Below are 26603 nucleotides of genomic sequence, written 5' to 3'. Positions count from 1 at the left end.
CCTCTTCGTTGCCAAGCCACTCCACTTTTTGAGGGGGGAGAGGCTCCGGTAACAGTTTTAATCAGGCCGATTAAAGCAGCAGCCGCTGCATGCGCCCGTAGAGAGCACCTGTAAGTGTGAGGGAGGATCTGAGACTGAAGATGCTAATGGAACCAGCCTGGAGCTGCAGCAGCCAATAATAACCTGAGAACCCCGATGCTGAGGCAGGAACATGCCTCACAATGTGTGTGTGTGTGAGTTAGGGATGGGCGGTATGGACTAAAAAATGTATCACGATAATTTCTGGCATTTATCCCGATAACAATAAAAATGACGATAAAAAAAAAATACCAATTCACCTCCACTTTTTTTAACTATAATCTATATGTTACACAAAAAACTCATCAACCTTTCTTTCTTTCTTTCTTTCTTTCTTTCTTTCTTTCTTTCTTTCTTTCTTTCTTTCTTTCTTTCTTTCTTTCTTTCTTTCTTTCTGGCTCCTTTCTTTCTTTCTTTCTGGCTCATTTCTTTCTTTCTTTCTTTCTTTCTTTCTTTCTTTCTTTCTTTCTGGCTTCTTTCTTTCTTTCTTTCTTTCTTTCTGGCTCCTTTCTTTCTTTCTTTCTTTCTTTCTTTCTTTCTTTCTTTCTTTCTTTCTTTCTTTCTTTCTTTCTTTCTTTCTGGCTTCTTTCTTTCTTTCTTTCTTTCTGGCTCATTTCTTTCTTTCTTTCTTTCTGGCTCATTTCTTTCTTTCTTTCTTTCTTTCTTTCTTTCTTTCTTTCTTTCTTTCTTTCTTTCTTTCTTTCTTTCTTTCTTTCAGGCTCATTTCCTTCCTTCCTTCCTTCCTTCCTTCCTTCCTTCCTTCCTTCCTTCCTTCCTTCCTTCCTTCCTTAAATCCGGCTTTACACAAAAACATCATCAACGGGAATTTATCATTTTTACCGCAAGATGATAAATTCTTACCGTGGGGAATTTTTTTGACGGTATATCGTGAACGGTAAAATATCACCCATTCCTGTGTGTGAGTGTGAGTGCACATGGAGCACTGAGTGTGAGTGTGTGTGTGTGTGTGTGTGTGTGTGTGTGTGTGTGTGTGTGGAGTTCATATATTGGCGTGTGCTCACGTGTTGTTCTTATTCCTCCCTCAGAGCTCCATGGAGTCTCCAAACCTGGAGTTTGAGTACGGAGACACGGACACGCTCACTGCCGAGCTGTCAGGTACAAAACATTTGATTGTTTTGCATACACACACACACACACACACACACACACACACACACACACACACACACACACACACACACACACACACACACACACACACACACACACACACACACACACACACACACACACACACACACACACACACACACACACACACACACACACACACACACACACACACACACACACACACACACACACACACACACACACACACACACACACACACACACACACACACACACACACACCCATAGAAAGACTGTTGTCCCATCCTCAGCTGATGGAAGTCAAATAAAGGGAATAATATCTAACAGGACTTGGGTCCTCTCCATCTTTAATTCTCATCTTGTCATCCAAAAATGGGATTGATTCCAAGCCGGAGTGATAGTCCTCCCGGTGAGCGGCGCTGCAGCCGCGTTGCCAGCAGCATGTTGTCACCGCGGCGAAGGCGCAGCGAACACTGACAGCTCCGAGAACAGGAGGAGACGCACAGCCATGTTGTTGTGGAAAAACCCATCAAACACTCTCTAACACGTTCTTTCCAACTACGTGAATATCCGGACCGAAGCCGAGCGGCTACCGAGAATAAGACTCGAGAGACGAGCCAGGTTTCAGCAGACGCAAATGGGTCAGAACATCCATCACGCCTCTCGGTGCAGAGATGACAGTGAACGATGATTTTAAGGTGATTCATCCTTACGGTTCTGGTCAGAGCTAATCTTTCAGGGACGGAGTATCCGTCTGCACACGGACGGGGCCGAGGCTAAACGCTCCTCACGGATCAGAGTGGCCAAGGCTACGTTTTCAATCACAGATGTGACGAACCGTCGGCTCACGCCTGAACGAAGAGATCCACGCTGACGGGGACGGGGACGGGAGCTTAGAGTCTGTCACTTCTGCTTCTGCAGGGCGTTAACGTTTGAAGAGGAAGTTTTGATGCCAGAAAACAGAACAATACACACTAATATGACACTGATAACTGATTGTTTTACTCTGTTGGAGTCCTTTCTGATGAAAGCTGAGGGTCTTCATATCTCCTGTTGTGCTGTTGTGTCTGCAGAGCTCTACAGCTACACGGAGGAGCCAGAGTTTGCCCTGAACAGAGACTACTTTGAGGAGGACTTCAGGAGCCATGGTAGTGTGTGTGTGTGTGTGTGTGTGTGTGTGTAGTTGTGAGTGAGTGTTTCACATCCCTGAACGTGTTCAGGGGACCCGTCGGGCCCCGGGTTTGTTGCCGTTTCTCTCAGGAACAGAGAGTAATCTCAGTGACCTTGCCTGCTCCTCTCGACGCCGCTGCCGTTAACCAAACAGAGCTTTTCACACGCAACGGCGTACGCTGAGGGGAAAAGCAGGCAAAGCAAACGGAGTTAGCAGCGTTTGGACTCCAGCGTGAGCGCTGTGTGGCGAGGGCGAGCGGAGACTTCAAAGCGCTGCTCTTTCAAGCCGTTGAAAGAGTGGAAATCCTCACAGATACCGGCGGGAGCGCCACTTAGCCGCCTGATTGATGTTCGCTTGCCGAGAACAAAGCTGCTCCTCCGACGAGAAGCTCGGCATTCTGCTGCGCCTGGCAGATCTGCTTTTAATAGTGTTATTCCTCGGAAACTGATTTGATAAATCAAGTAGGCTTCAGCTGGAAACAAGGAACGGCTTTATATCATCATGTAGAGCCAGACGTGGAAGGCACAGAGGTCTCAGGACACTTGTTATGATCAAGAGAGCATCCATCATCTGATCTGGTAAAGGAGACCCCTCGGAGCCGAGGAGGAAGTGTTTTACTCCAGCAGAGACGCTTCTTTACATCAGGATCTTTTCATTAGTGTGAGTGTGGAGTTAAGCTCTAGTGTTTACACGCCGAGGGCCTCCGACGGCGAGCTCATCAATCTTTCACGCTGCTACTTCTCACGTATATCACTCAAATAAATGACCGAGGTCAGTAGACGTGTTTCACTTAAGTCGTTATCTGTCAAAGGGAACATTTTCTAAGGACGCTGCTAAAATTAGAAGGCGTTTATATTTAAGGAGACGCTGAAAGTCAGATTATCTTCTAATGGCAAGTCGGCTCTGAGCTGACGATGACGATTTTATGATGCATAATCCCTGTTTCTGTCAACTTAATCAAATAAAAGCTCAAACAATAGAAGAAGACATCAGTCCTCCGTCCTGCAGGGAAGGTTTTTGTTGTTGTAATGTTTAAGTTTATTGAATGAGACACTTTGGATTGCATTAATATTAATTACATTGTCCTTTGGTGCAAGTAGACGCTTCATTATATCAGTCGCTGTTAATTACAGCTCACTGATGTAGAGCATACGCCGTTAAAAACTGATGATTAAATCAGCAGTCAGTTAATTTGCATATGTAGGAAAATATCTTAAATGATTGAAATCAGCAAGTTATTCCAGACAGAGTTGTTCCAACGTCTGCATGTAGTGTTCAGCGTTAACCCCTGGTACCATCGTGGATGCCGCGCCGGTTCCTTTCATCTTCACCCCGGCGGGCCTCGGTGTCCAAGAATACCAAGAGGGATTTCACAACCTGAATTTCTCAGTTCACGTGACACATCTACAGATTTTCTTGATCTGTTTTTAAAGGAGTTCTGGCTCAGATAAGGCAAGGGCGTTTCTTTGTACGCTGTTTTTCTATCTCGTGAACGACGGTGCAGATCAATTGTAATATTTATTCACGAGATGTAATGAGGTCATGAACTTGCACTGAATGAACTAATCCACCTCGTGCAGGGAGATCTCTGAGTGAGACACCTACCCTTTGAAGATACGTTGGAAAAAGTGAAAAGGGGGGGAGCAGCTCCAGCTCGGTTCCTGACAGTTTGGCCCGTCCCGTTAAAAAGCTCCTGGCTGAAGTGACGGTATAAACCCTTCACCTGGCAGAGCCGCTTCTCACTGCTCCAGTAGTTTATCATCAAACCTTTGGCAAACCTTTAGTGCAAGAAGGATTTAATAATGAGCAACCATCCAGATAACGGCACGGCTACTTAGCGGCACATGGCCTATTTCTTGTATTTCGCCGAGTTAATGGACATAAAGTTCCAGTCCGGCCAATTACAAAGCAACCAGGTTGGTGCTCATCATGACGTCTTAATGGTAAGAATATGAACAGAAAAACCTTTCAGCCGTGCATGTGAATGTTATTTCCATGTGAAAGTGGCTGAATTCAAGCAGCATGTCGATGAGCCCGTTTTTCCATCAGAAACACTGTCGAACTCTCGTCACTGCATTTCCAGTCGACACATTATGGCGACAAATTTACACGCTCTGCAGCTATTCACTGCGGGGTACGCTGGCATGTGTTACTACGTCTTTACAACATTAAAGTTGCAGTTGGTAATTGCATTTCTGCCGTATTTGCTAAAATTATGAATATTTTGAGATAAAGTTACATAAACTAGGCTCCAGTGGCAGCTCCTCCAATCACAGCCACAACATGTCAACCCCAACCCCTCCACACTTCAAATAAACCTCACGCCACTGCGTGAGGAAGAGTGGATGTTAAATAAACAAGGTTTATTATTTATTAAACTTTTTTACCTCTATTTGTCACGTTATTAATCTTTTCTCAGCTATCTGTTCTCTGACGCCTTGGGTTTCCATAGCAACGTACCTTACTTAAGGGGGAGTTGCAGTCTGAGTACGTCTTAACTACGCTAGCACGTGTATGATAGCATACGTGTAGTATAATGAGAAAGAAATGAAAAGGTAGCATTGGTGACTGAAGATTAAAAATCTTATTCATTATACACACAAGAACTTTTTTCATGATCGTAGTAAAATGATTATCTAGAGCTGGGGTTGGCAGCCGCATGCGGCTCTTAAGCGCTGCCCTAGTGGCTCCTGGAGCTTTTTCAAAAATGTTTGACCTTTTTTTTCCTTTTTTTCCTTTTTTTTCCTTTTTTTTCTCTTTTTTTTCCTTTTTTTCTCTTTTTTCCTTTTTCTTTTTTTTCTTCTTTTTTTCCTTTTTTTCCTTTTTTTTTCTTTTTTTTCTTCTTTTTTTCTTCCTTTTTCCTTTCCTTTTTAATCTCGACATTCAGACTTTTTTCTCAAAATGTTGACTTTTCTCGACATTTTGACTTTTTTCTCTACATTTCGACTTTTTTCTCAACATTTCGACTTTTTTCTCTAGATTGTACTTCAACATTAATCTCGACATTTCGACTTTTTTCTCGACATTTCAACATTTTTACTTTTTTCTCGAAGTGAATAATGAAAAAAAAAATCTTTCCCCAGTTATAACTAATATAGATCCATGCAGCATGTGTTGCCTTCATTCTAAGGCTTATACAAGACTTTACATTTTTTGCGGCTCCAGACATACTTGTTTTTTGTGTTTTTGGTCCAATATGGCTCTTCCAACATTTTGGGTTGGCGACCCCTGATCTAGAGGCTCCTGTTGGAAACAAACTGGATGCTACTTGAATCAGAATAAGTACAGAATAACTCATTTTTCCCCTCTTAAAAAATCATTTCTGTGGGGCAAACGTTGTAAGTGGATTTGCTGACTTTTCCAACTTGTGCATTTCTTCACAGTAGTCTAACAAATGCTGATGAAATAGCAGTGAAAGTAACGGGTGTGTGCGTTGTCCTGCCCCCCCAGTGGCCCGAGGCCGGAGGTGGACGGAGCTGGCGCTGGAGGAGCAGAAGGCGTACGTCATGCGGCTGCTGGACGCGCTGGAGGTGACGGACAGGGACAAGCGGCTGAAAGTGGCCAGAGCCATCCTGTACCTGGCTCAGGGTTCGTAGCCTCAGTGTTTCACAACAAGCCAGCTCTGAACAAACCAATACCATCAAGAATACAGATTATTATTAGGGTTGTCCCGATCAGGATTTTTTAGCTCCCGATCCGATCCCGATCACTTGAGTTTGAGTATCTCCCGATCCCGATTTTTCCTTTTTTTGGCTCCCGATACATTTCCGATACTTTTTCCCGATCAGATACATTTTGGCAATGAATTAAAAAAAAAAAAAGGAGAACAACATGGACATTTAACATGGACATGGACAACATGGACATTTATTTCAACAAAGCTTATCAGCACTGGTGCCACAAAATGGAAAAACATGAAATTGTAAACTAAAACAAAAAGTGCAGAATAGTGCAATAACAAAAATAAATAGATTTAACTTCAAAAGAGGTAGTCGAATGACATCCAGTCAAACTCACGAACACAAGAAAATTAAAATACTTTTTGGCTTAATCTTAGTGCAACATTCTGAATGGCATGAAATGAATAGCAGCAGCTTAATGCAACATGAACAGATATAAAATTTCACAATTCAAACATGTAAACCATGTTAGTTTAGCCGCCGGCCAGAAGTGACGTTAAATGCAACGATATATAAAACGATTTAATATGTATTAAAAACATTAATAACTAGATATGTCCCGATACTTTTTTGGCCGATACCGATGTTTGAAAATGCCGTGATCGGACCCGATCGATCGGGCGGCCGATCGATCAGGACAACACTAATTATTCTTATTCTTATTTAAGATAATTTGTTCAGCTAACCGAAGTAAACCACAAGCAACTTAACCCCCCCCCCCCCAAACCTTTTCCCAGGAGTGTTTGATGAGTGTGACACGGAGGTGGATGTGCTCCACTGGTCCCGACACAACATCTTCCTGCTCTACGACATGGGCATCTTCACGGCGCTGCTGGAGCTGCTCAGCATGGAGATCGAGTGAGTACGGGGACATTAGTCTCTGCCGCTCTGCAGACGAGGGAAGGGGGTTTTAAAACTTCAAATGGTGAAATGTGCCGTCTGTTGTTGCCACTTCACACCGTCTGTTGATAACCGGTGTGACAGAGGCCCGTTGGAGTCAGCTGCGCCGCTGCTGGTGTCAGGCTCCTCGGGGATCTGCTGCTTCCCTCTTGTTGCATAATGTGCACTGAGGCGTCGTGGTACAGTGTGGTGCATCATCGGGCTGAACAACAAAGCATTGAAGGCAGGACAATCAGGCTTTTGCATGCACAGTGTTTGGCAGGTTGAGAAAGAGACTGGGGAAAATACACCATGTGTCAAAAAACGATTGGTGGTTAAATCAGCTGCAAATCGAAAACGTTCCCACCTGTGCTTCTTTTGCATCGTATTCGTATAGAGACTGTCTTGTGTGTGCGTGTGTTTAAATAAAGCACTGAGGCCGGGATATTTCTTGTGTGCAGTAACAGCCAAGCGTGCAGCAGTGCGGTGAGGAAGCCTGCCATCTCTCTGGCAGACAGCACAGAACTCAGGTGAGTCACATAAATCACACTCTTCCCCTTTTTTATATTTCAAATGAAGAGGAAACTCTTCATTTTTCATGAATCCAGACAGATAAATTATACTCCCTGGCCTGCTTTCTTATATTTACTGGCAGGTTCTACCTCTGCTGCGAGGAACTGTTTTTATGAACAGCCTGAACACTCATTCACTCACTCACACACACACACACACACACACACACACACACACACACACACACACACTCTCTCTCTAGATGAACCCTTGAATACGATTACGAGAGATGGATCTGAACCTAATTGGTACTTTCGGACTGGTTATGTCTCCCAGGGCAGTGCTTAAACGCTGCGTACATGCATGCATAATGTCTTAGTCTCACGGTGTGTGTTTTGTTTGTCAGAGTGTTATTGAGCATCATGTACCTGATGGTGGAGACCGTCAGAGTTCAAACAGAGGACGACCGGCCGGAGTGGAAAGCGGCCCGGGAGACCTTCAAGAGCGAGCTAGGTGTGTGAGGCCGAGCTGTCCTGCAGCTGCAGAAGAGCTGCTCTCATAGATCCCAGTGTAAACCCTAAAGCTCCCTCTGTGACCCGCCAGGGTCGCCCATGTACGGCGGAGAGCCCTTCGCTCTGCTCCTCTTCACCATGGTGACCAAGTTCTGCAGCATGAACGCACCGCACTTCCCCATGAAGAAAGTCCTGCTGCTGCTGTGGAAAACTATCCTGGTCAGTACACGTTAGTGATGTTGGATACCACCCATTTCCTTTCCAATCTGATACTGAGTAAAATTCAGGCTACTATCGGCGATACCGATACATTGTGCAAATACACTTAATGTGCCCTGTAAATCTAAAATAAATTGTGTATTTTAGATCACTAAGGACATCAGAGTCACTTATTTAGCTATTTATAGTCAGAAGTAAACTGAGGTGGGGGCCTAGTTCACAATATAGCCGAGATGTTACAACAACAGAAAAACCAGTGTTTGAAAAAGGTGTTTCCATCACTAAAAAAAGTACCTAAGTAAAATAATAAAACCATTAAAGTAAATAAGAGAATAATAAACAAAAATAAGAACTACAATAAAAAGGAAAATGTAAAAAAGTCGTTCTTACCAGCAGCGTGTCAATAGTTTAGTTACTTTCCACCGTATTCCTGTTAATTAAATACAGTAATCCCTCGCTATAATGCGGTTCATCTTTCACCGTCTCGCTGCTTCACGGATTTGCGTTGTGCATCGTGTTCTGCATTCTGATTGGCTAAACAGTCTCTCCGCTTCTTCACTTCCTGTGTCAATAACGTTGGTTGCTTAGCAACAATGCTGAGAACGGCCAATGAGCTTCAGCAGCAGCTCAATAACGGGACCCTTTAATTAATCGTTCATTACAGTTCTCAAATATAATCGGGGGCGGCATGTTGGTTTATAAGAAGAAAAAAGAACGACAACTGCCCATGACTATGTTCTTCTCTCGAAAAAACACACCTGCACCGCAGGCTTTAGAAGAAAAGACGCTATAGGGCAGAGTAAAGTCAGGATGCAGCGACAGTCAGAAGAGCAGTGAAATACACACGAGTCACAATTTGTCCTACTGTACTTATTGTATTTTTTTTTTTCATAATAATTTTTCATTTTCTCCCGTTCAAATCCAATCACCGCATTATAAGGCGCACCTTCAATGAATTACGTATTTAAAAACGGTTTCCATATATAAGACGCACCGCATTATAAGGCGCACTAAATATATGGTAAAATACTGTACTATAGTGGCTGGGGGTGAGTTACGTATCTACCTGATGGAGCTGCGCTGCAGGAAATGCTACAAAATCCTACAGCAAATGCAAAAAAAAAAACAAGAAGAAAAGTACTGTATGTCAAACTTTATTAACAAAATAAAAACCAGCTTTGCTCCGTCTCGTCAAAGTCGGCATTATGCGAGTCAGCGTAGCTGCTGTTGTCTTGAACGTCTGTGACGATTCCTGCCGTTTTTAGCGCCATTACTTCGGCGACACCAACTACAGTACCCACAATCCCCCTGACTACAGTAACAGAAATTACCATAATGATCATATATACGGTGCATAAGGCGCACTGCACTTGAGAAAATTAAAGGCTTTTAGGTGCGCCTTATAGTGCGGAAAATACGGGTCGCGGTGGGGCGGTGTTGATCTCCGCAATTTGAAGCCTTGTATAATAATTGTAAAAAAAATAAAGGTGAGTGACTTCACGGATTTCACCTATCACGGGTTCTTTTTGGAACGTAACCGCTGCGAAAAACGAGGGATTACTGTTCATTACCACAAATGACTATCAAAAGTATCGATATTTTCATTTGATTATTGATTTTAGAGCATACAGATCTGGTATTGATTTCGGATTGATTTCAGTATGGATCCGCACATCATTAGTACACGTCCAACCGTTCTAGTAGCAGCATCAGCCTCTGTGTCTGGCGCCGCTTTCCCATCGCCCTCCGCGCAAACCTGTGACTCCGCGTGTGTGTGCTTATCTCCTAGTTCACGCTGGGGGGTTTCGAGGAGCTCCAGCAGATGAAGGTGCGAGGGCGGGAGCGCCTGGGCCTGCCCTGCCTCCCGGAGGACAGCATCAAGGTGGTGCGAGCCATGAGAGCAGCCTCGCCGCCGGCCTCCGCCATGGAGCTCATCGAGCAGCAGCAGCAGCAGAAGAGAGGCCGCCGCAGCCGGAGGGTACTCAGACTCACACACCTTTGTTTTGTTCCCTTTGTGGATTTATTATTTGGGCTGGACCAAAGCGGGCTTTGAGGATAAGCAGATGAGAATGATTAGCTCTTCATCTGCAATGATCTCCAGGTCCCTTTTGATGAGAATGCTTCTCTCTGGTTTCTACTTTTCATTCATTCAGGGTCTGATTCAGGTGTGGGCTCCAGAATATTAATGTGGTTTTAAAGTGCGGTTTTCCAATTTGAATATTAAACACTTCAAGGCAGACAAGCGCGTCAGAGCCTGCACAAAGCTGTTCGTCTGACGCTGAGCTTGCATTTCCGAAAAGGTCACCAGGACAAATAAAGGTTGACATCTGAGTCATTTGTGACAAAAAGAGGAAGTCCTGTGGGCCGGGGAACCTTTTCTTTTCTTTTTTTTCTTCTTTAAAGCAAATGGCAGCTTGAAAAAAAGAGGAAAACGCTGAGATTCACCTGGAAAAAAAATCAGGCAGAAAAACTTGGCTTAGGATACAAATATCCGGCCAAAGTGGGTAAAAAAGTGTAAACAGAAAACAGCATAAATCTGTAAAATGAACAAACCTGGAGATTGTTGCACGAGAGGGAGATCAAAAAAACTCTAGGTGGGATGTTAGGAACCGCTTGATTGCAGATAAAACTGTTATTCTGTTATTTCCAGCCAGAAGGTAGGTGTTGATTTAAAATATGTGCTATAAATGTGATCTGGGCATGGGTGAGAGTGATCTTAGCTGGTTTCTGTAGCGGCGTCAAACAGAAGACAGGCGTCTCACACGCTAACTCGTCTGTGTATCTTATTTACATTTCGCTATAAACACACGCTAATTTGATCATCAGTTACATTTTTAACATTAAACTCTAACTCTGCTGTGTCTGCTATCCTAAAGGTGTATTAATGACAACATAACCACTTCCTTGGTGTAAGACTGCGACCGCCGACGACCTCGGTGCTCGCACCTCTCTGGGAGTCCCAGCCTGTTTTTCTTTTTCTTTTTTTTGTCTAGTAGAGCTTTGACTGGACAGACTCTCTCTAACTGCCCTCTGGTTTCTCATTGCCCCTCTTCCTTGTGTCCCCACAGAGTGCCTTTGTTGATAGCTTGGAAGGAGACAGTCCCTTTCCCAAGAAGCAGGTCTTTACCCACAAATTCCCGCTTTTCCTCCTGCATTTCCTCTCTGCACCGAGCTGGACATTTTGCACTCATCTCCCACATCCCTGCACTCCCACAGTCTCTCTCTCTCTCTTTTCTTTCTACTACCTTTGCTTCTTTTGCTTCTTTTTCCCTATTGTGCCTCCCTCATCTCAGTACCCGTCTCCTCTTGTAACCTCATTTAGTCAGAACAGGATGCACTTTTTAAAGAGTTGTATGAAACTAATGGATCCGAAATGCGCAGTTTCCGTGCAGATTAACATTCAGCCTCAATCCCAGGGTTATCTTAATGATTTTAATTTACCGTTTTGTAGAACATGGAAACATCAATCTTTCATCACTTACAGAGGCCCCAACTTGTGGAATTCACTCAATAAATCTCTTAAATCATCACCATCCTTGCCAATATTCAAAAAACATTTAAAGAACTTTCTTATTGTTTCATTTTTGTAATGTTCATTATTTGATCTGAGTTACATTTTCTTGTGTTTTTTTGTTTTTTTTTACTCTCCCTTATGTAGTTTTGTTTTGTTTTTTATTCATATATGGAAAGGATTCTATATAAGCAACCAGGCTTCTTCCTTTCCTTGCATGTTATTTCATTGTTTTTCATTTTTTGTTCATATTTGTCTTATATTGCTAAATAAATAAACTAAACTAAACTATCTTTTAGTCCCCCTGCACAAATAATGAATCCCCTAAATACTCATCTGTTTCTCACACGAGCAAACGTGAGTTTATCAAGTCAAAGGAAAGGAGAGTCGTACAGCAGCAGCTCACTCTGGACCTGAAATCCCCCGACAGAAAGAGCAGTAACGGACAAAACTGTAGAACTGGTTGTGGCCGGTCCCTGTTGATGGAAATGTTGGATTTTACTGCGTAAATAAACATTTTAAGCAACTGATCAGTCTCCCAGGTCAGAAATATACTCATGTCTGCACCATAAGGCCTGTATTTACCTTTTTAATGTTTAACTTTCAAAGAATTGTTGAATTTGTTAAGAAAAAAATTAATGCAACAGAATCAGTACTCCATATCGGCTGGTATCGGAAAGAAAAAAATGCTTTGGGAACATCTCTAGAGAGATAGACACTCAAAGTTGATACTTTCTGCATTGTTGCATGGATGGAACAAGATGTTTTTAAGTGTTTATGACATCACATACTAGGTAACAAGTCACTTTATTTAATTTGTTGTTCGAGTTGGTAATAATTTTGGGCCAAAATATAAGCAATTGTACAATTAGCTCGTCTCCAAACGTATTTATCATGGTTCTCCTTGAAAAACTACTGAACTCAAAGAGCCGTCGAGATGTGAGATCATGTTGTAATCTGCTTTAAAGGTCAAAAGCAAAACAAAATTGTCGCTATTTCCCGTCAAAGTTCACTCCCTGAAAACAAACAAATGGACATTGTTGCATTTTTATCTCAGTTCTGGTACATAATCAGCAGCGTACTTGCTGGTGCTACAATGAAACTGGGGCTTTACACAGTTACTTTAGCCGTTTAACTCCTTTTAGCTGAACGTGCTTGTGAGCGTCTCCTTGGTAAATCGCAGATTTTCCAAAGTGGCGAAGTTCTTGTGAAAAACTTGTAGACTGTAGATGAAGAAATCACCACCGTGTTGCTGATGGTGGATTCTGCTCTCACGCTCACAATCTTGAAATACATTAAAAAAAACCTGATTAACAGATTAATCAGAATCTGATTCTGATTCTTATTCTAAAAACTTTTTTTTTATTTATTATCAATCATTCAGTTACTTAAATTCATTCACAAGCATGGAGTATTTTTTTTTTAAAAGGGAAAAAAAAAATCCTCCATATTTTCTATTTTCCCTGATTCCAGTTTGTCTTCCTTTAACACTTAAACCTTTTTTTATTGCCTTCCACCCATTTTTTTTTCAGTTTCCCCCTCTCTAAGCTTTTATTCTCCTATTTTTCTCCGGCTCTTAAACCTTTCTTTCCGTTTCCATTCTCTGCCCACTGTTTCGCAGCTATTCCTCCCTCTTCTGTTTCCTCTTTTCTTTATCCTCCTCCTCCGCGGCGGCCTGCCCGGCGGCGGCCGGCGGGGTTCGAGGGGACAGGGCTGACTTGCCGGCTGTGATCGTTGCCACGGCAGCGGTTACTTCCCGCCGCGTGAACGAAGACAGCCCACTTCAGACACCAGCAGTTCTCATCACATTTCCACGGCGTCTGGCCTCAAGTATCCACCTCGCGCTGTAGAGTCTGGAATAGAGGTCACTGTTTTTAGAATGCATCCATCGATAAATTGAAGTGTTTTTAACCAGCTTTTATCTCTGTAGGTGTAAGTATTATGGGGTGCATTTCACCTCTCTTTCAAATGGATGTAATTGAAAGCAGTCACCCTCTAAACCTTGATAGAAAAACAAAACGCCAGCCCCCCCCCACACGTAAGAGAATGGCTTTTCCATAGAGAATGGCTCACGACAGTTTCACCTCCTCCCTTCCTCCTCCTCTCCCTCCTTCCCCGTCATACACTCGCTAAACGCGCCACTTAGTCCAGCCGTAGTCCTACCACTGACGCACCATACATCAACTGCAGTAGCTTAACTAATGGCCACAAAGCTTACTCATGCCTGATGCTTGCACTACTGCCGCACTCATTCATCGGTCATATCGTGTGATCGGAGCCACTCTTCAAGTTTGTGTGAATGTATGTTTTATTTTTGCACTTGGAATGGGATTGTTTGAAGATAAGTTCTCAGTATAAAGACTTTTCTGGGCTTGCTTGTATTTCTGTTCCTCCTGAGTTGCAGACGTGTGGTAAGTTGACTCTGACATGTTGCCTGTGGTTGCGGTGCAAGACGTTGCATTGCTTTGATCTCGCCTTACTGTAATAATGCTGTTTTGTTTCTTTTTAGAAGGACAGGAGGTTTTAGTACGGAAGAGTATTAGGGCCAGGCAAGAGAAAAAAAATTTGAGAGTGGATTTTTATTTATTGTGCACTTCGAGAAAAAAGACGCAATGTTGAGAAAAAAGTCGAAATGTCGAGATTAATGTTGAAATACAATTTTGAGAAAAAAGTCGAAATTTCGTGAATAAAGTCGAAATTTCACCTTTTTTCTCAACATTTTAACTTTTTTCTCGACATTTCGTCTTTTTTCTCAACATTTCGACTTTTTTCTCGACATTTCGACTTTTTTCTCGAAATTGTACTTCAACATTAATCTCGACTTTTCGACTTTTTTCTCCACATTTCAACTTTTTTCTTAAAATTTCGACTTTTTTCTCAACATTTCGACTTTTTTCTCGAAATTCTACTTCAACATTAATCTTGACTTTTTGACTTTTTTTCTCGACTTTTCGACTTTTTTCTCGAAGTGCATAATGAAAAAAAATCTTTTTCCTCTAGAATATATATATATTTTTTTCTCCTGCCTGGCCCTAATACTCTTCCGTATTTTAGTGATTTAAAAGACCATTTCAAAAAATATGTCGGCGACAGATAGAGGAATGATACCACTCTCAGCCCACCAGTAGTTTTGTGATTTATTTATCAATTCATTTAATGATTTCTGCAAGTGTTAGCTACTTGAGCTGCGCCTATTACTCACTGGGGGTCCACCATAGACAAAATTAAACAAAACCAACCATAGACCAAGCATTTGGTCACATGACCCACTGGTTTCTGAAGACCAATTTTAAGCAGCTGTGGCACCCAGCTCCCAGCTCCCAGGGGAATAAACCGTTAACATGCGGCCGGTGGAAGAACCGTTCCGTATGAGACTCAGTCTGTCAGCTAGACGGTTGGCGCTTGTGGTCCATCTCATTAAGAAGACCCACAACCCCCACAAGTGTTAAACACAGATGCGTGGCACCAACAGCAGACTTTCTCCATCATCGGGGAGGAAGTTAAATACTATGATGCTCCGTGAGTGCAGCTTCGTACCAAACTAAATGTTTGTGTCCAGATGGAAGCCGTTCCTCGCTAAAGTCACACTTCGGCCTGCTGGGAACTTTCCAAGAGGGACTTGAATGAGCCAGAGAATGAGAAGTAAAATGATTGTAAAATGAAAACGATGATGTGTGGGCATTATTCTGCAGCAGGCCATAAAAGATGCTAATGATCAGACTAAATACGGAGGAATACCTCTTGTCTTTAAACCTTCATTTTAGTTCAGTTTGTCTCCATTAACCCGACAGTGAAGTTACAACGAATCAATCAACGCTCAAGTTAATCTGCAATCTTAAAGAGGGATGTAGGGGGAATTTACTGCACCTTTCTATGCAAAATGAAGCAAAGCTCCTGCGTGAGTAACGGCACGGTCCAGCTCTGACAGCTGTCGCTTCGGCTCAGATCTGTGTGGGCGAGTGCAAACTGTGCTTGGCAGCAGTTCCCTCTGTGGCACCTGTTAGAAAACAAACAATTTGGTCATTTTTCAGGCTTGAAAATGAAGTTTAGGGATATGAATTTTTGCAACATGGATTCACTTCATCGTGCAGTTTGCTGGAGTTGAATCAGCTGTTGTTTGGACACTGACGTAAGAAGACGGCACTTATGAAAGTGGTATCAGTCTTCTGATCTAAACTCTGACTTATTTAATTTTTCAGCTCATGTCAGTCCTGTCTGGTTCATGCAGACCACTTTGAAAAGTGTTGGGTTTTTTTCCCTCTTTCATAGTGTTTTCATATAAATATCCTTTTCCTATCCTTTACTTTGGTCCCGCTATTATTGGGTAAAACTGTAAGACATTACAGAAAAAAACGGACTCTAATGTTCTTTAACTTCATATCTTCAAACTGACAGACATGACATTTGTCTGTAGTCGCATGAAATGCGATTTCACTGCGATCTTTGATACTGGTGGGTAAATATTGTGTGTCGGTTTGCCCGTTAGCCATAAAATCATCCAGCAGGAACATTAAAATTAATTATGTCTTCTTTTGTTTTAGTTTTTTTTCTTTGGGATTTTATTTGCATCTGATTTATGTTATTTCAAACAAAATTATCTGATGATTTCTAGTTTCCTGATTTCTGAAAAAGTAGCTAAAGTTACTTTGAAGAATGATTAGCTTTTGTTTGCTACTGCTGAAGACATCATCACAGCTGACCCCGCCCCCTGTCCTCTGTCTGTCCACCAGCCCCTCGTCAAGCAGGACAGCCTGGACACTTACAACGAGCGGGACCCCTTCAAGAACGACGACGCCCGGGACGAGGAGGAGGACCCGGAGGACACGGACAGCGGCATCGAGGGGGAGGTGGACCCCCTGGACCGTGATGTCATCATCCAGCCGCCGCCGCCGCCCCCTCCGCTGAAGCCGCCGGCAGAGAGGGTCAACTTCCCCAAAGGTCTCCCCTGGGCTCCCAAAGTCAGGTCAATAGCTCCGTATTTTACAACACAGCAGCTAAACACAGTTCCTCTAGTCCAGGGGTCGGCAACCCAAAATGTTGAAAGAGCTATATTGGACCAAAAACACAAAAAACAAATATGTCTGGAGCCGCTAAATGAAAAGTCTTGTATAAGCCAAGGCAAATGGCGAAAGGCGAAATGTTGAGAAAAAAGTCAAAATGTCGAGAAAAAAGTTGAAATGTCGAGAAAAAAGTGGATATGTCGAGATTAATGTTGAAGTACAATCTCGATAAAAAAGTCGAAATGTCGAGAAAAAAGTCAAAATTTCAAGAAAGTCGAAATGTCGAGAAAAAAGGCGAAATGTTGAGAAAAAAGTCAAAATGTCAAGGAAATAGTAAACATTTTGAGAAAAAAGTGGAAATGTCGAGAAAAAGGTGGAAATGTCGAGATTAATGTTGAAGTACAATCTCGAAATGTTGAGATTAAAAAGTAAAGGAAAAAGGAAGAAAAAAGAAGAACAAAAGGAGAATAAAAGAGAAAAAAATAGAAGAAAAAAAGGAAAAAAAAAGGTCAAACATTTTTGAAAAAGCTCCAGGAGCCACTAGGGCGGCGCTAAAGAGCCGTATGCGGCTCTAGAGCCGCGGGTTGCCGACACTTACTCTAGTCAAAATATAAAAGGCTCCAGCGAGGACTAAACAACATTTGGCTGGCAGCTGGTGTCAGTTTTTCTTTTTTCTTTCCTTCCACCAGGGATGTTAAAAAATGGATACAAGAAAGGGAAAAAAAACTCATCTACCAATGTGGTCTCCATCTGTGTGTTTCAGACAGACTCTGGGTTCCTCTGCAGGCTGCTGCTGCTTTGGGGACATGAATAATACATCTCTAGGAGGATGCAAAAAAATGTATCACGCATTCATGACCACTAGACCTAAATACTATCTCGCTGTTACTATTACACGCGCTCATTTCCATGTTTGGACCGTGTTGCAGCCCTCGGAGCTGTTTAAATCTTCCTCGGCTGGAGCAGCAGTGCAGGGTGACTGATGAGATTTGAGAAACACAATGAGGCTTCGCTGCGCTTGTGGGTTTGTGTGTTTTCCAAAGGAGCAAATCCACAAAAACAGCGTGGTGTTCGGGAGCAGCACTGCAGCAGCTGATGTGGCCAGGTGCATGTCCCCCTCTGACTTGAGTGTCTTTGCGTGTCTGCAGGGAGAAAGACATCGAGCACTTCCTGGAGACCAGCAGGAACAAGTTCATCGGCTTCACTCTGGGGAAGTACGTCCCTCTGTGACGATGTTGAAGCATTCTGGGTTCGTCTCAGTCCCGTCTAACTGTAACTGTCTTGCAGTGACACGGAGACGCTGGTGGGCTTGCCCCGCCCCATCCACGAGAGCGTCAAGACCCTCAAACAGGTCAGTGGAGACGCCCCTGCTCATGTTAAGTTGATTCAAATGTCCTTTTTGTCTTTTTCCTTGAGTCTCATTTGCTTGTCTTTGTGTGGATTGAGTGTCACCTAATCAATCCTCCCATGCTGTTGAATCCCCGGATATTGACATTCCCCTTAAAAATCAATATCTCACCAACAGTGAGGTGTAGTTGCACCGAATAAACCTCCCCAGGGTGTCAGTCAGCACTGCGGATTAACATTTATTATAAAACCTGTACGTGTAGTGGTTATTTAATGGTTTTGCTCCCTCCTGCAGCACAAATATGTTTCCATTGCCGAGGTGCAGATCAAGCGGGAGGACGAACTGCAGCAGTGTCCGATGACTCTGGTCAGTAATCTCCACCAGCTGGAACGAACGCTTGCTCAGTTGATTTCATACCGTTGTCTGTTCTTACACTTGGCTGTATGTTTTGTGTTGTCAGGGTGAGGAGGAGGTGGAGGAGACTCCAGCAGAGATGTTATATGTGGGAATGCTCCCCAATCTCTCACAATATGTGGTGAGTAGCTCACACGGTAAAGAAAAAGTATGTGAACCTGTTGAAACTGACTGTTTTCTGTGTTAATTTACCTAAAATGTGATCTAATCTTCATGTAATTATCAATTATCGGTAAACTGAATGTGCTTGAGCCGATAAAACAATTATAATGTAAGTGAACGCTGGGAGTTGGGAGCAGCATCAGTGCATGATACTCCCTCCTCCATGCCTCACCATTGGTATGATGGTGTGCGTCTTTGTGCCATATGTAGTGCTTCCCAAACAATTAAATGTTTGTTTCATCAGTCCACAAAACATTCTCCCAGTAGCGTTGAGGATCGCCAAAGATTTTGTGCAGAAGTGGGTTGTTTTTTTTAAAAGCAGTGGAGTCTCCAAACTGTAGCACGCTTCTCAGCAGTCATGAGCAAGGCTGGATTTAGTCCAATCTACGATAAAATAAATCTCATATCATGCGTCTTTGTTGTCATCATGTTTTATTTTATTCTATTTTTTGATGTTTTTGTCAGATTGCCCTGCTGAAACTGCTGTTGGCTGCAGCTCCAACCTCCAAAGCTAAAACAGACTCCATCAACATCCTGGCTGACGTGCTGCCTGAAGAGATGCCGTAAGTCCTGGGGAGAGAATGCTGCACACTTGCAGTGCACTTTTATTCCATTTTAAACCAGCCTGAAGCCTACATTTTACCTTCTGCACACATGCGAATAAATCACAAAACTTTGGAGATTAAATGGAGGTAATTAGTTACCAGTAAAAAGTGGATTGTTTTTGTTCTGTGGCTTTATCAGTCTGCTTTAAAATGGAAACAAGATTTAGGTTGTAAGAGGTAGCAGAAGTCTAAGAGACCCGAGAGGATATCTGCTTGTTTTTAAGGGAGAACTGTCTGTCCTTTATGGTTATGTCTTCTCTCCATAAAGCTGTGTTGTGCTTTCAGACCTGAAGGACTTAGATTAGTGTATCTTTGTGTGTCCTTCAGTATCACGGTCCTGCAGAGCATGAAGCTGGGGATTGACGTAAACCGTCACAAGGAGATCATCGTCAAGGCCATCTCTGCTCTGCTGCTGCTGCTGCTCAAACACTTCAAACTCAACCACATCTATCAGGTTACACACACGACGCCGTCCCGCAGCCGCCACCTCATCTCCTCCTTCACTCTCCTGCTTTTCCTCCATCCTGCCTGCACGTGACACACACTCTAATATCCATTCAGCTTACCTTTAGTATCCTCTTCACCTTCCCCCACCTTTGGCGCAGCGTGTCCCGTTTTCAGCACACACACACCTGAATCAGCGGGTGAACTCACAGATGGAGCAGTGAGAGCAGCTGGACTGAAATAACTTATGTATTAAGAGGATTGCTCCACATTTTAATTATTGATTTCAGTTGTTTGGGGACAAGGATGCAGATATTTTCTGTTGCTAGGAGGAAACAGTGCTGCAGTCAGCTGTGTAGTTATGGCACTGGCGCCCTCTGCTGGCAGAAAAAAGCACATGCAGCTGCACCAGAAAGTGAAATAAATTTACTATCATTCGTTTTTGCAGTTTTAATTCACCTAGTCCAGGGGTCGGCAACCCAACATGTTGAAAGAGCCATATTGTACCAAAAAGACAAAAAACAAATACGTCTGGAGCCGCAAAATATGAAAAGTCTTGTATAAGCCTTAGAATGAAGGCAACACATGCTGCATGTATCTATATTAGTTAGAACTGGGGGAAGATTTTTTTTTTCATTATGCACTTGGAGAAAAAAGTTGAAATGTCGAGAATAAAGTCGAAATGTTGAGAAAAAGTCGAAATGTTGAGAAAAAAGTGGAAATGTCAAGATTAATGTTGAAGTACAATCTTGAGAAAAAAGTTGAAATGTTGAATTGAAATGTTAGAACTGGGGGAAGTTTTTTTTTTCATTATGCACTTGGAGAAAAAAGTCGAAATGTTGAGAAAAAGACGAAATGTTGAGAAAAAAGTCGAAATGTCGAGGAAAAAGTTGAAATGTCGAGAAAAAAGTTGAAATGTCGAGAAAAAAGCCGAAATGTTGAGATTAAAAAGGAAAGGAAAAAGAAAGAAAAAAAAGGTCAAACATTTTTGAAAAAGCTCCAGGAGCCACTAGGGCGGCGCTAAAGAGCCGCGGGTTGCTGACCTCTGATCTAGTCTGAATATTATCTACCTCGATAGGAATGCATATTACATTGAAAAAGGAATACAACTTAGTAATAGATATATAGATTTTATCTTGACATTTATATTTTTAGTTATTGCACTTTTTCTCAGTTTTCCAAACTGACTATTCTTTTGCGACTGCCTCATGTTTTCCTGCAGTTCGAGATCGTCTCCCAGCACCTGGTGTTTGCCAACTGCATCCCACTCATCCTCAAGTTCTTCAACCAGAACATCATGTCCTACATCAGTGCCAAAAACAGGTGGGGTCGGTTGTTGCACAGGACAGTGTTTAAAAATAAGTGCAGAAGCAGAGGTTTCTGGAACGGTCACAGACATCTAATATTAATCATTTTGAAATCATTGATTTTAGATGATGTAATGCTGTGAGCATTACATCAGGCCTGCGGGAACTGCACATCATAAATTAAAAACTGTAGTCTTTCCCTGCAAATAGAAGTCGGTGTTTGTCTTCTTATGATGCAGTTACCTGAGGTCATGAAGAAATGTCTAGGACATGCTTTGATTTAAATCTGATCTGAATAATTCAGCTTAGATCTGGGTCTGTGATGTCACAGTTCCTCGCTGAATGAGAACTTGTCAGGTTGAAACCAGATAACATGGATGTGTCACATCAGATTTTTAAGGAGACTGTATAAGAAAAACTGGACAAATCTTACATGCAATCACCCACGGCGCTTGGGCCAGACTCTCTTCCTGTCATGCTGTGGGGCACCGTGTTTGAAGCTGGCAGGAAACATGGCCGCTCTAGTTCAGTTCCAACAAATGTTAACTATTCTAGTAGGGCTGGGGATCGATTCAAATGTCAAGAATCGATTCGATTCCGATTCTTAAGATTCAGAATCGATTATCAAGATTTGATTCGATCCAATTCGTTTCGATTCCGATATTGATTTGGGTTAGTGTTATTAAAACTGTTTTTTGAGCTGTTGCATGAATTATATGACTGTAGTTATGCAAAATATTATTACTAGTATTATATTGAGATTCAACCGCAAGTATTGGCAGCTAATGATGCTGTAAGGACCAATCAGCTCCCAGAATGCTGATAGAACTGCTTTCAGAAACATCGTGGGTCAGAATTACCAAACAGATCCAGGGAGGAAACAGAGACGTTTTTATTTGTTCCATTTTCGGTGTATTTTGGTTTTTAATTTTTGAGAATTTGGTTTTTAGCATTTTTTGCAAATGTAACCCCAAGACAGTATATAAAGTAATGAAATATAGACAATTTATGCGATTATAACTGAACACTTTAATGTTTTCATACCTTTAAACATATTTAAAGGCAAAAACATGGCACCAGTTATTCTCGTGTCCAACAAAACATTACTTTTTTGGGGATAAACAAAAAAATAACCAAAAGTTGTAATGTAATGATGAAAAAAAAATAACACATAAATAAATAAAAGAAAATAACCCCCCCAAAAAAAATAAAAAATCGATCTTTAGACATACAGTATGAATCGATTTTTAGGAATTAATATGAGAATCGATTTAGAATTGGGAAATCGATTTTTTCAACACAGGCCTAACATAGATTAGTTCATCCTAACCTATGATACCAGCTGACATTACATTACATTTATTTTGATAAAATCCGTCAACCCATCCTCACTTCTGATCACAAGTACTGTCAGAGTTGAAATGAGGAAAACCAAACGGGGCAGGACCCCCAGCGAGGGTCCTGAGGGTTGGCGACGCCACATGAGAGCAGGCTAGTCACTCCTGGCTCCTACCGGAGAGCCGTGCTGGTGGAGCAGGCAGAGGTTAGTCAGTCCTACCTGGGGGTGTCTTCCCTGGAGGAACACGGACCCAGCTGTGGTGACGCCCGGGGGACGGCCAGGCTGCAGGTATTTAGTTGACGCATGGTTAGCTCATCCTGCATCCTCTGAACCGCCCAGATGACCCCACGGCCAGTTGTGGCAGTAAGTGAGCTGTGTTCTGAGCTGCGACTTAAAAAATACACCACCACCACAACAATCTCCTTTTGGAGAAGGATGTTCCTTTTTCTCCTCTCCTTTTTGTATTTTTTTGTGTCTGCACATATATATCAATGTTGTTTTTTTTCCTTCTTTTTCTGGCACATTGAAGAGTTCCAGTTCGTGTGACTTGTAGAGTGACCGGTCTTTTTGTTTTGTGTGTATTTTTTTGTGTGCATGTCCCTGTGTGTAGTATATGTGTACTGGACTTTCCCCACTGTGTGGTCCACGAGATGCCCGAGCTCACGGCCGAGAGCCTGGTGAGTCCCAGCCTTCAGCCGAGTCAGATCCATGCCGTCTGGTCGCCGAGGCGGCGTGACCCCTCTGGTGACCACCTCTGTACATTTTCAGGAAGCAGGAGACAACAACCAGTTCTGCTGGAGGAACCTGTTCTCTTGTATTAACCTGCTGAGGATCCTCAACAAGCTGACCAAGTGGAAACACTCCAGGACCATGGTGGGTAGCGCTAATCTGAATCCAGTGCTTTTATTAGTAAACCTCTTCAACAGAAGAATCGTCCTTCCCTTTGCAGATGTTGGTGGTTTTCAAGTCAGCCCCCATCCTGAAGAGAGCCCTGAAGGTGAAGCAGGCCATGATGCAGCTCTACGTTCTCAAGCTGCTGAAGATCCAGACCAAGTACCTGGGCCGGCAGTGGAGGAAGAGCAACATGAAGACCATGTCTGCTATCTACCAGAAAGTCCGCCACAGGCTCAACGACGACTGGGCTTACGGAAACGGTAAAAAGCTGCTTGTTTGAAGATGTTCGTCACATATTAAAACATTTTACTCTGGGGCTGTTCCACAGATGCGGAAGTACTTGCTTAACTTTTTGTGCTGCAAGCAAGTTGGGTTTATTTTTCTGATCAGATCATAAGGATTAACTACACAAGGGTTGTTGTGGCAACGACACAGTTCTCTGTAACCACCCAGATCCACTTAGGAGGCATCTATCTGACCCCTTTTTCCAAGCATTTTAACCAATCCTCTGACAGATATACAAAATATTTAAAGGAGCTTGAGGCAAGAATAAGAAATGAGACTCATTAGCGCCACGACGACCGTCGGGGTTCCTGCAGCCAACAGCGAAGCCGGCACGGGAGCGCCGTGTTTTCAGTCCCAATTCAAGTTGAAGCTGCCTCCATGACTCAAACGCGTATCCAATGTTTACTCGTGCGCCGTCGAGAACGCGCATGCAGCGTCATTTGACGTCACATCCGCAGGACAGCGCGGGAAATTCCGGCCCGGAATTGCAGCGCATTTTGCAGCACACAGCCTGTTCAAGGCAACGGAGAGATACACTAGAGGGCTCACTCGTTTTGATTTGGAACGCTTCATCTGACATTATTACTATAAAACTTAAAACGTATACGAATTTTTTTCATAAATCCTGCCTCATGCACCTTTAATAATAATGTTTTCTGCAGTCTAGACATTTGAGAAAATAATCAGTACGTTTTTGTTGTGGCTCTACGGATGCCTTTGCTCCATTTTATCATCTAAAATAGAAAGTGAGGCTGGGAATATTCAGTTGAGTGCAGTCTGCTGTTTTACCAGTAGATGTCACTAACTGACAGATGTATTTAGTTTATGTTTGCAAGAAGTTTTGAAACAATCCAACTGCTCAGCTTCTTCTTTCTAACCTCCTTCACAACATGAACCGGTCCTTGTACAACCAAAAAATAAATAAAAAGGTGCTTATGTATATGAAAAGCTTAAGTGAAAGCTTTGTAAGAAGACGAGAGAACGGTGTGTCGTGCTCCAGAGAACCAGCACGAGTGACCAGCTGCTACATGCTACAAACATTAGCTTTGAAGAGATTGTAATAGGGTAAGATGACCACTCGAACTAAAATTCACTGAGCTGAACAAAAAAAACAAGTTCAGGTTCTGTAGCCCAGCTCTCCATCTTTGGTGTTTGACCGTCATAAATCAGATAAATCATTATTCTGCAGTCCCTTCTGTTCAATCATTCATCATCATATTGGAAAAGCCTCACCACTATCAACTATTGTTTTCTTTCTTGCGACATCCAGTGTTTTTGTTTCATTCTCAGCCACTGAGCTCTTTCACTAAGCCAACGCAACTTGCTCTTATTACCATTGATTACTTATAATAAGGATTTTACGTAATTACCACAGAAACAAGCAATAAGTCCAGTTTATTGTCAGGAAAGCAGACAACTCATCTTTCTCAACCTTTTTAAATAATGCCCCAAACTCCACAGAATACTTATTTGATTATTTAATATTGGAACAGAAAATAATTTTAACCAATTAAAACAAACATATACACATCTTTTAAAGAATAAATTCATCCATCATTAAATAAATAGAGCCTCATAAAAAGCCGACTCACGGGTTGTTTAAATTAGCAACACTGGCCTTTATTTGTCCTGACTGTGTAATCTCCACAGAGATTCCTCCACCCTCTCAAAAGTGATTAACGGGCCATTATTAGCCGTCTCTGTGTGTGTGTTCATGTGTCTGCTTATGTGATTCCCGTGCGTTCATGCTCGTGTGAAGTAGGATCCTCCAGCAGCCACTGGACTGTGTTGCCATAGCAACATAGTGATGGGGCTTTTCAGGGTCACAATCCCTCGCGGGAGAGCAAGTGATCTGTCACCAGGAGTGTTAGAGGGGGGAGGATGGGTAGAAGCAAAAAGAGGGACAAAGGCACAGAGAAAAAAGATCTCACACACACGTACAGATGTGTCATCGCATAAAAGCATCTTTACGCGCTCGCAAACACACACACAGAGAGTGTGATAAACGGTGTCCTTCATGTGCTCGCCGTTGCAGACATCGATGCCCGGCCCTGGGACTTCCAGGCGGAGGAGTGCGCCCTGCGGGAGAGCATCGAGAAATTCAACAGCCGCCGCTACGAGAAGAACCGAAACGGAGACTTTGCGCCGGTGGACAACTGCCTGCAGAGCGTGCTGGGCCAGCGCGTGGAGCTGCCCGAGGACTTCCACTACAGCTACGAGATGTGGCTGGAGAGGGAGGTCTTCTCCCAGCCCATCCAGTGGGAGGGGCTGCTCCAGCACCCGTAGGTGGGGGTGGGGGCGGGGGCGGGGGACAGGGATGGATCACATAAGAGCCTGCAGGAGAGTTCTGAGTGTGTGTTCTTGCTGCTTATGTAAAGGTCATATTGAATTGCGGTGACGGGAGGAAGAGGGAGGGGGGGCGCAGCAAAGGGAGAATGAAGAGGCGACAGCTCGGCTCTGATGCCGCACACACTCTTTACTCAAACACGTGCCTGCGACGCCTGAACGCACCTAACAGGTCAGAGCAGAAGTAGCACTTCACGAGAAAAACGCCAGGCGTTGCTGTAGCAGGACGCCGCTTCGGCCAGTTACACTGCCCCCCTAAAAAGCCCTCCATCTCTAATGTTTTGGTGCTTTTCTGATTCCATTGTGGCATTTTATGTGCGGTAGAAGAACAACAGTATGATAAATGTTTTTTTTAAAGATGTACATTTGAAAGATTTATAATCTTTTTTTCTTTTTTTGAAATGAAGTTTTTCTGGCGGTACTGGGGTAGATCATCAGCGGTTGAAGTTTTTTCTTATGCGTTTTCTAGCGAAGACACACGATAAATTACAGGGTAATGACAGTACAAGTGTAGAGGACTTTAAGAAGAAACCCCTGAAATATACCAGCTCTATGCACATGGGTTTGTTCCTGGATGTTCATAAAAGTTTGTAAAGAAAAGAATATTGGGATCAGAAGATGAGGGTCTTAGGGATGTAAAACAAGTCTTGTCTGTAAGAAACATTTTTATTTCAAAGTGGCAAATTGACTTCCATAGAGAACTTTTGTGAAGTCAAGCCTTTCAGATTACAAATCGAATTTTAGTTTTATTACAGTTCTGAATGGATCCAATAGAAAACGG

The 26603-nt window shown here is 42.9% G+C and overlaps 1 protein-coding gene across 1 annotated transcript in view; it reads left to right on the top strand.

Annotated features, from left to right (window-relative positions):
* strip2 (striatin interacting protein 2) overlaps nucleotides 1-25762 on the top strand; it is a 32426-nt gene extending 6664 nt beyond the window's left edge. Inside the window, exons 3-22 of the mRNA XM_061714153.1 lie at nucleotides 1125-1194; nucleotides 2267-2341; nucleotides 5815-5952; nucleotides 6782-6902; nucleotides 7385-7453; nucleotides 7843-7949; nucleotides 8040-8167; nucleotides 9957-10145; nucleotides 16409-16641; nucleotides 17827-17892; nucleotides 17966-18029; nucleotides 18321-18392; nucleotides 18487-18561; nucleotides 19068-19165; nucleotides 19535-19661; nucleotides 20874-20974; nucleotides 22908-22974; nucleotides 23066-23170; nucleotides 23247-23451; nucleotides 25512-25762. Coding sequence (XP_061570137.1) covers nucleotides 1125-1194; nucleotides 2267-2341; nucleotides 5815-5952; nucleotides 6782-6902; nucleotides 7385-7453; nucleotides 7843-7949; nucleotides 8040-8167; nucleotides 9957-10145; nucleotides 16409-16641; nucleotides 17827-17892; nucleotides 17966-18029; nucleotides 18321-18392; nucleotides 18487-18561; nucleotides 19068-19165; nucleotides 19535-19661; nucleotides 20874-20974; nucleotides 22908-22974; nucleotides 23066-23170; nucleotides 23247-23451; nucleotides 25512-25762 — 2361 coding nt within the window. The remainder of the gene's footprint in view (nucleotides 1-1124; nucleotides 1195-2266; nucleotides 2342-5814; nucleotides 5953-6781; nucleotides 6903-7384; nucleotides 7454-7842; nucleotides 7950-8039; nucleotides 8168-9956; nucleotides 10146-16408; nucleotides 16642-17826; nucleotides 17893-17965; nucleotides 18030-18320; nucleotides 18393-18486; nucleotides 18562-19067; nucleotides 19166-19534; nucleotides 19662-20873; nucleotides 20975-22907; nucleotides 22975-23065; nucleotides 23171-23246; nucleotides 23452-25511) is intronic.
* The last annotated feature ends 841 nt before the right edge of the window (nucleotides 25763-26603 follow it).

This window comes from Cololabis saira, chromosome 23 (genome assembly GCF_033807715.1).
Source record: "Cololabis saira isolate AMF1-May2022 chromosome 23, fColSai1.1, whole genome shotgun sequence".
NCBI classification, from domain to species: domain Eukaryota; kingdom Metazoa; phylum Chordata; class Actinopteri; order Beloniformes; family Belonidae; genus Cololabis; species Cololabis saira.
This window is presented reverse-complemented; position numbering and strand designations above follow the sequence as displayed.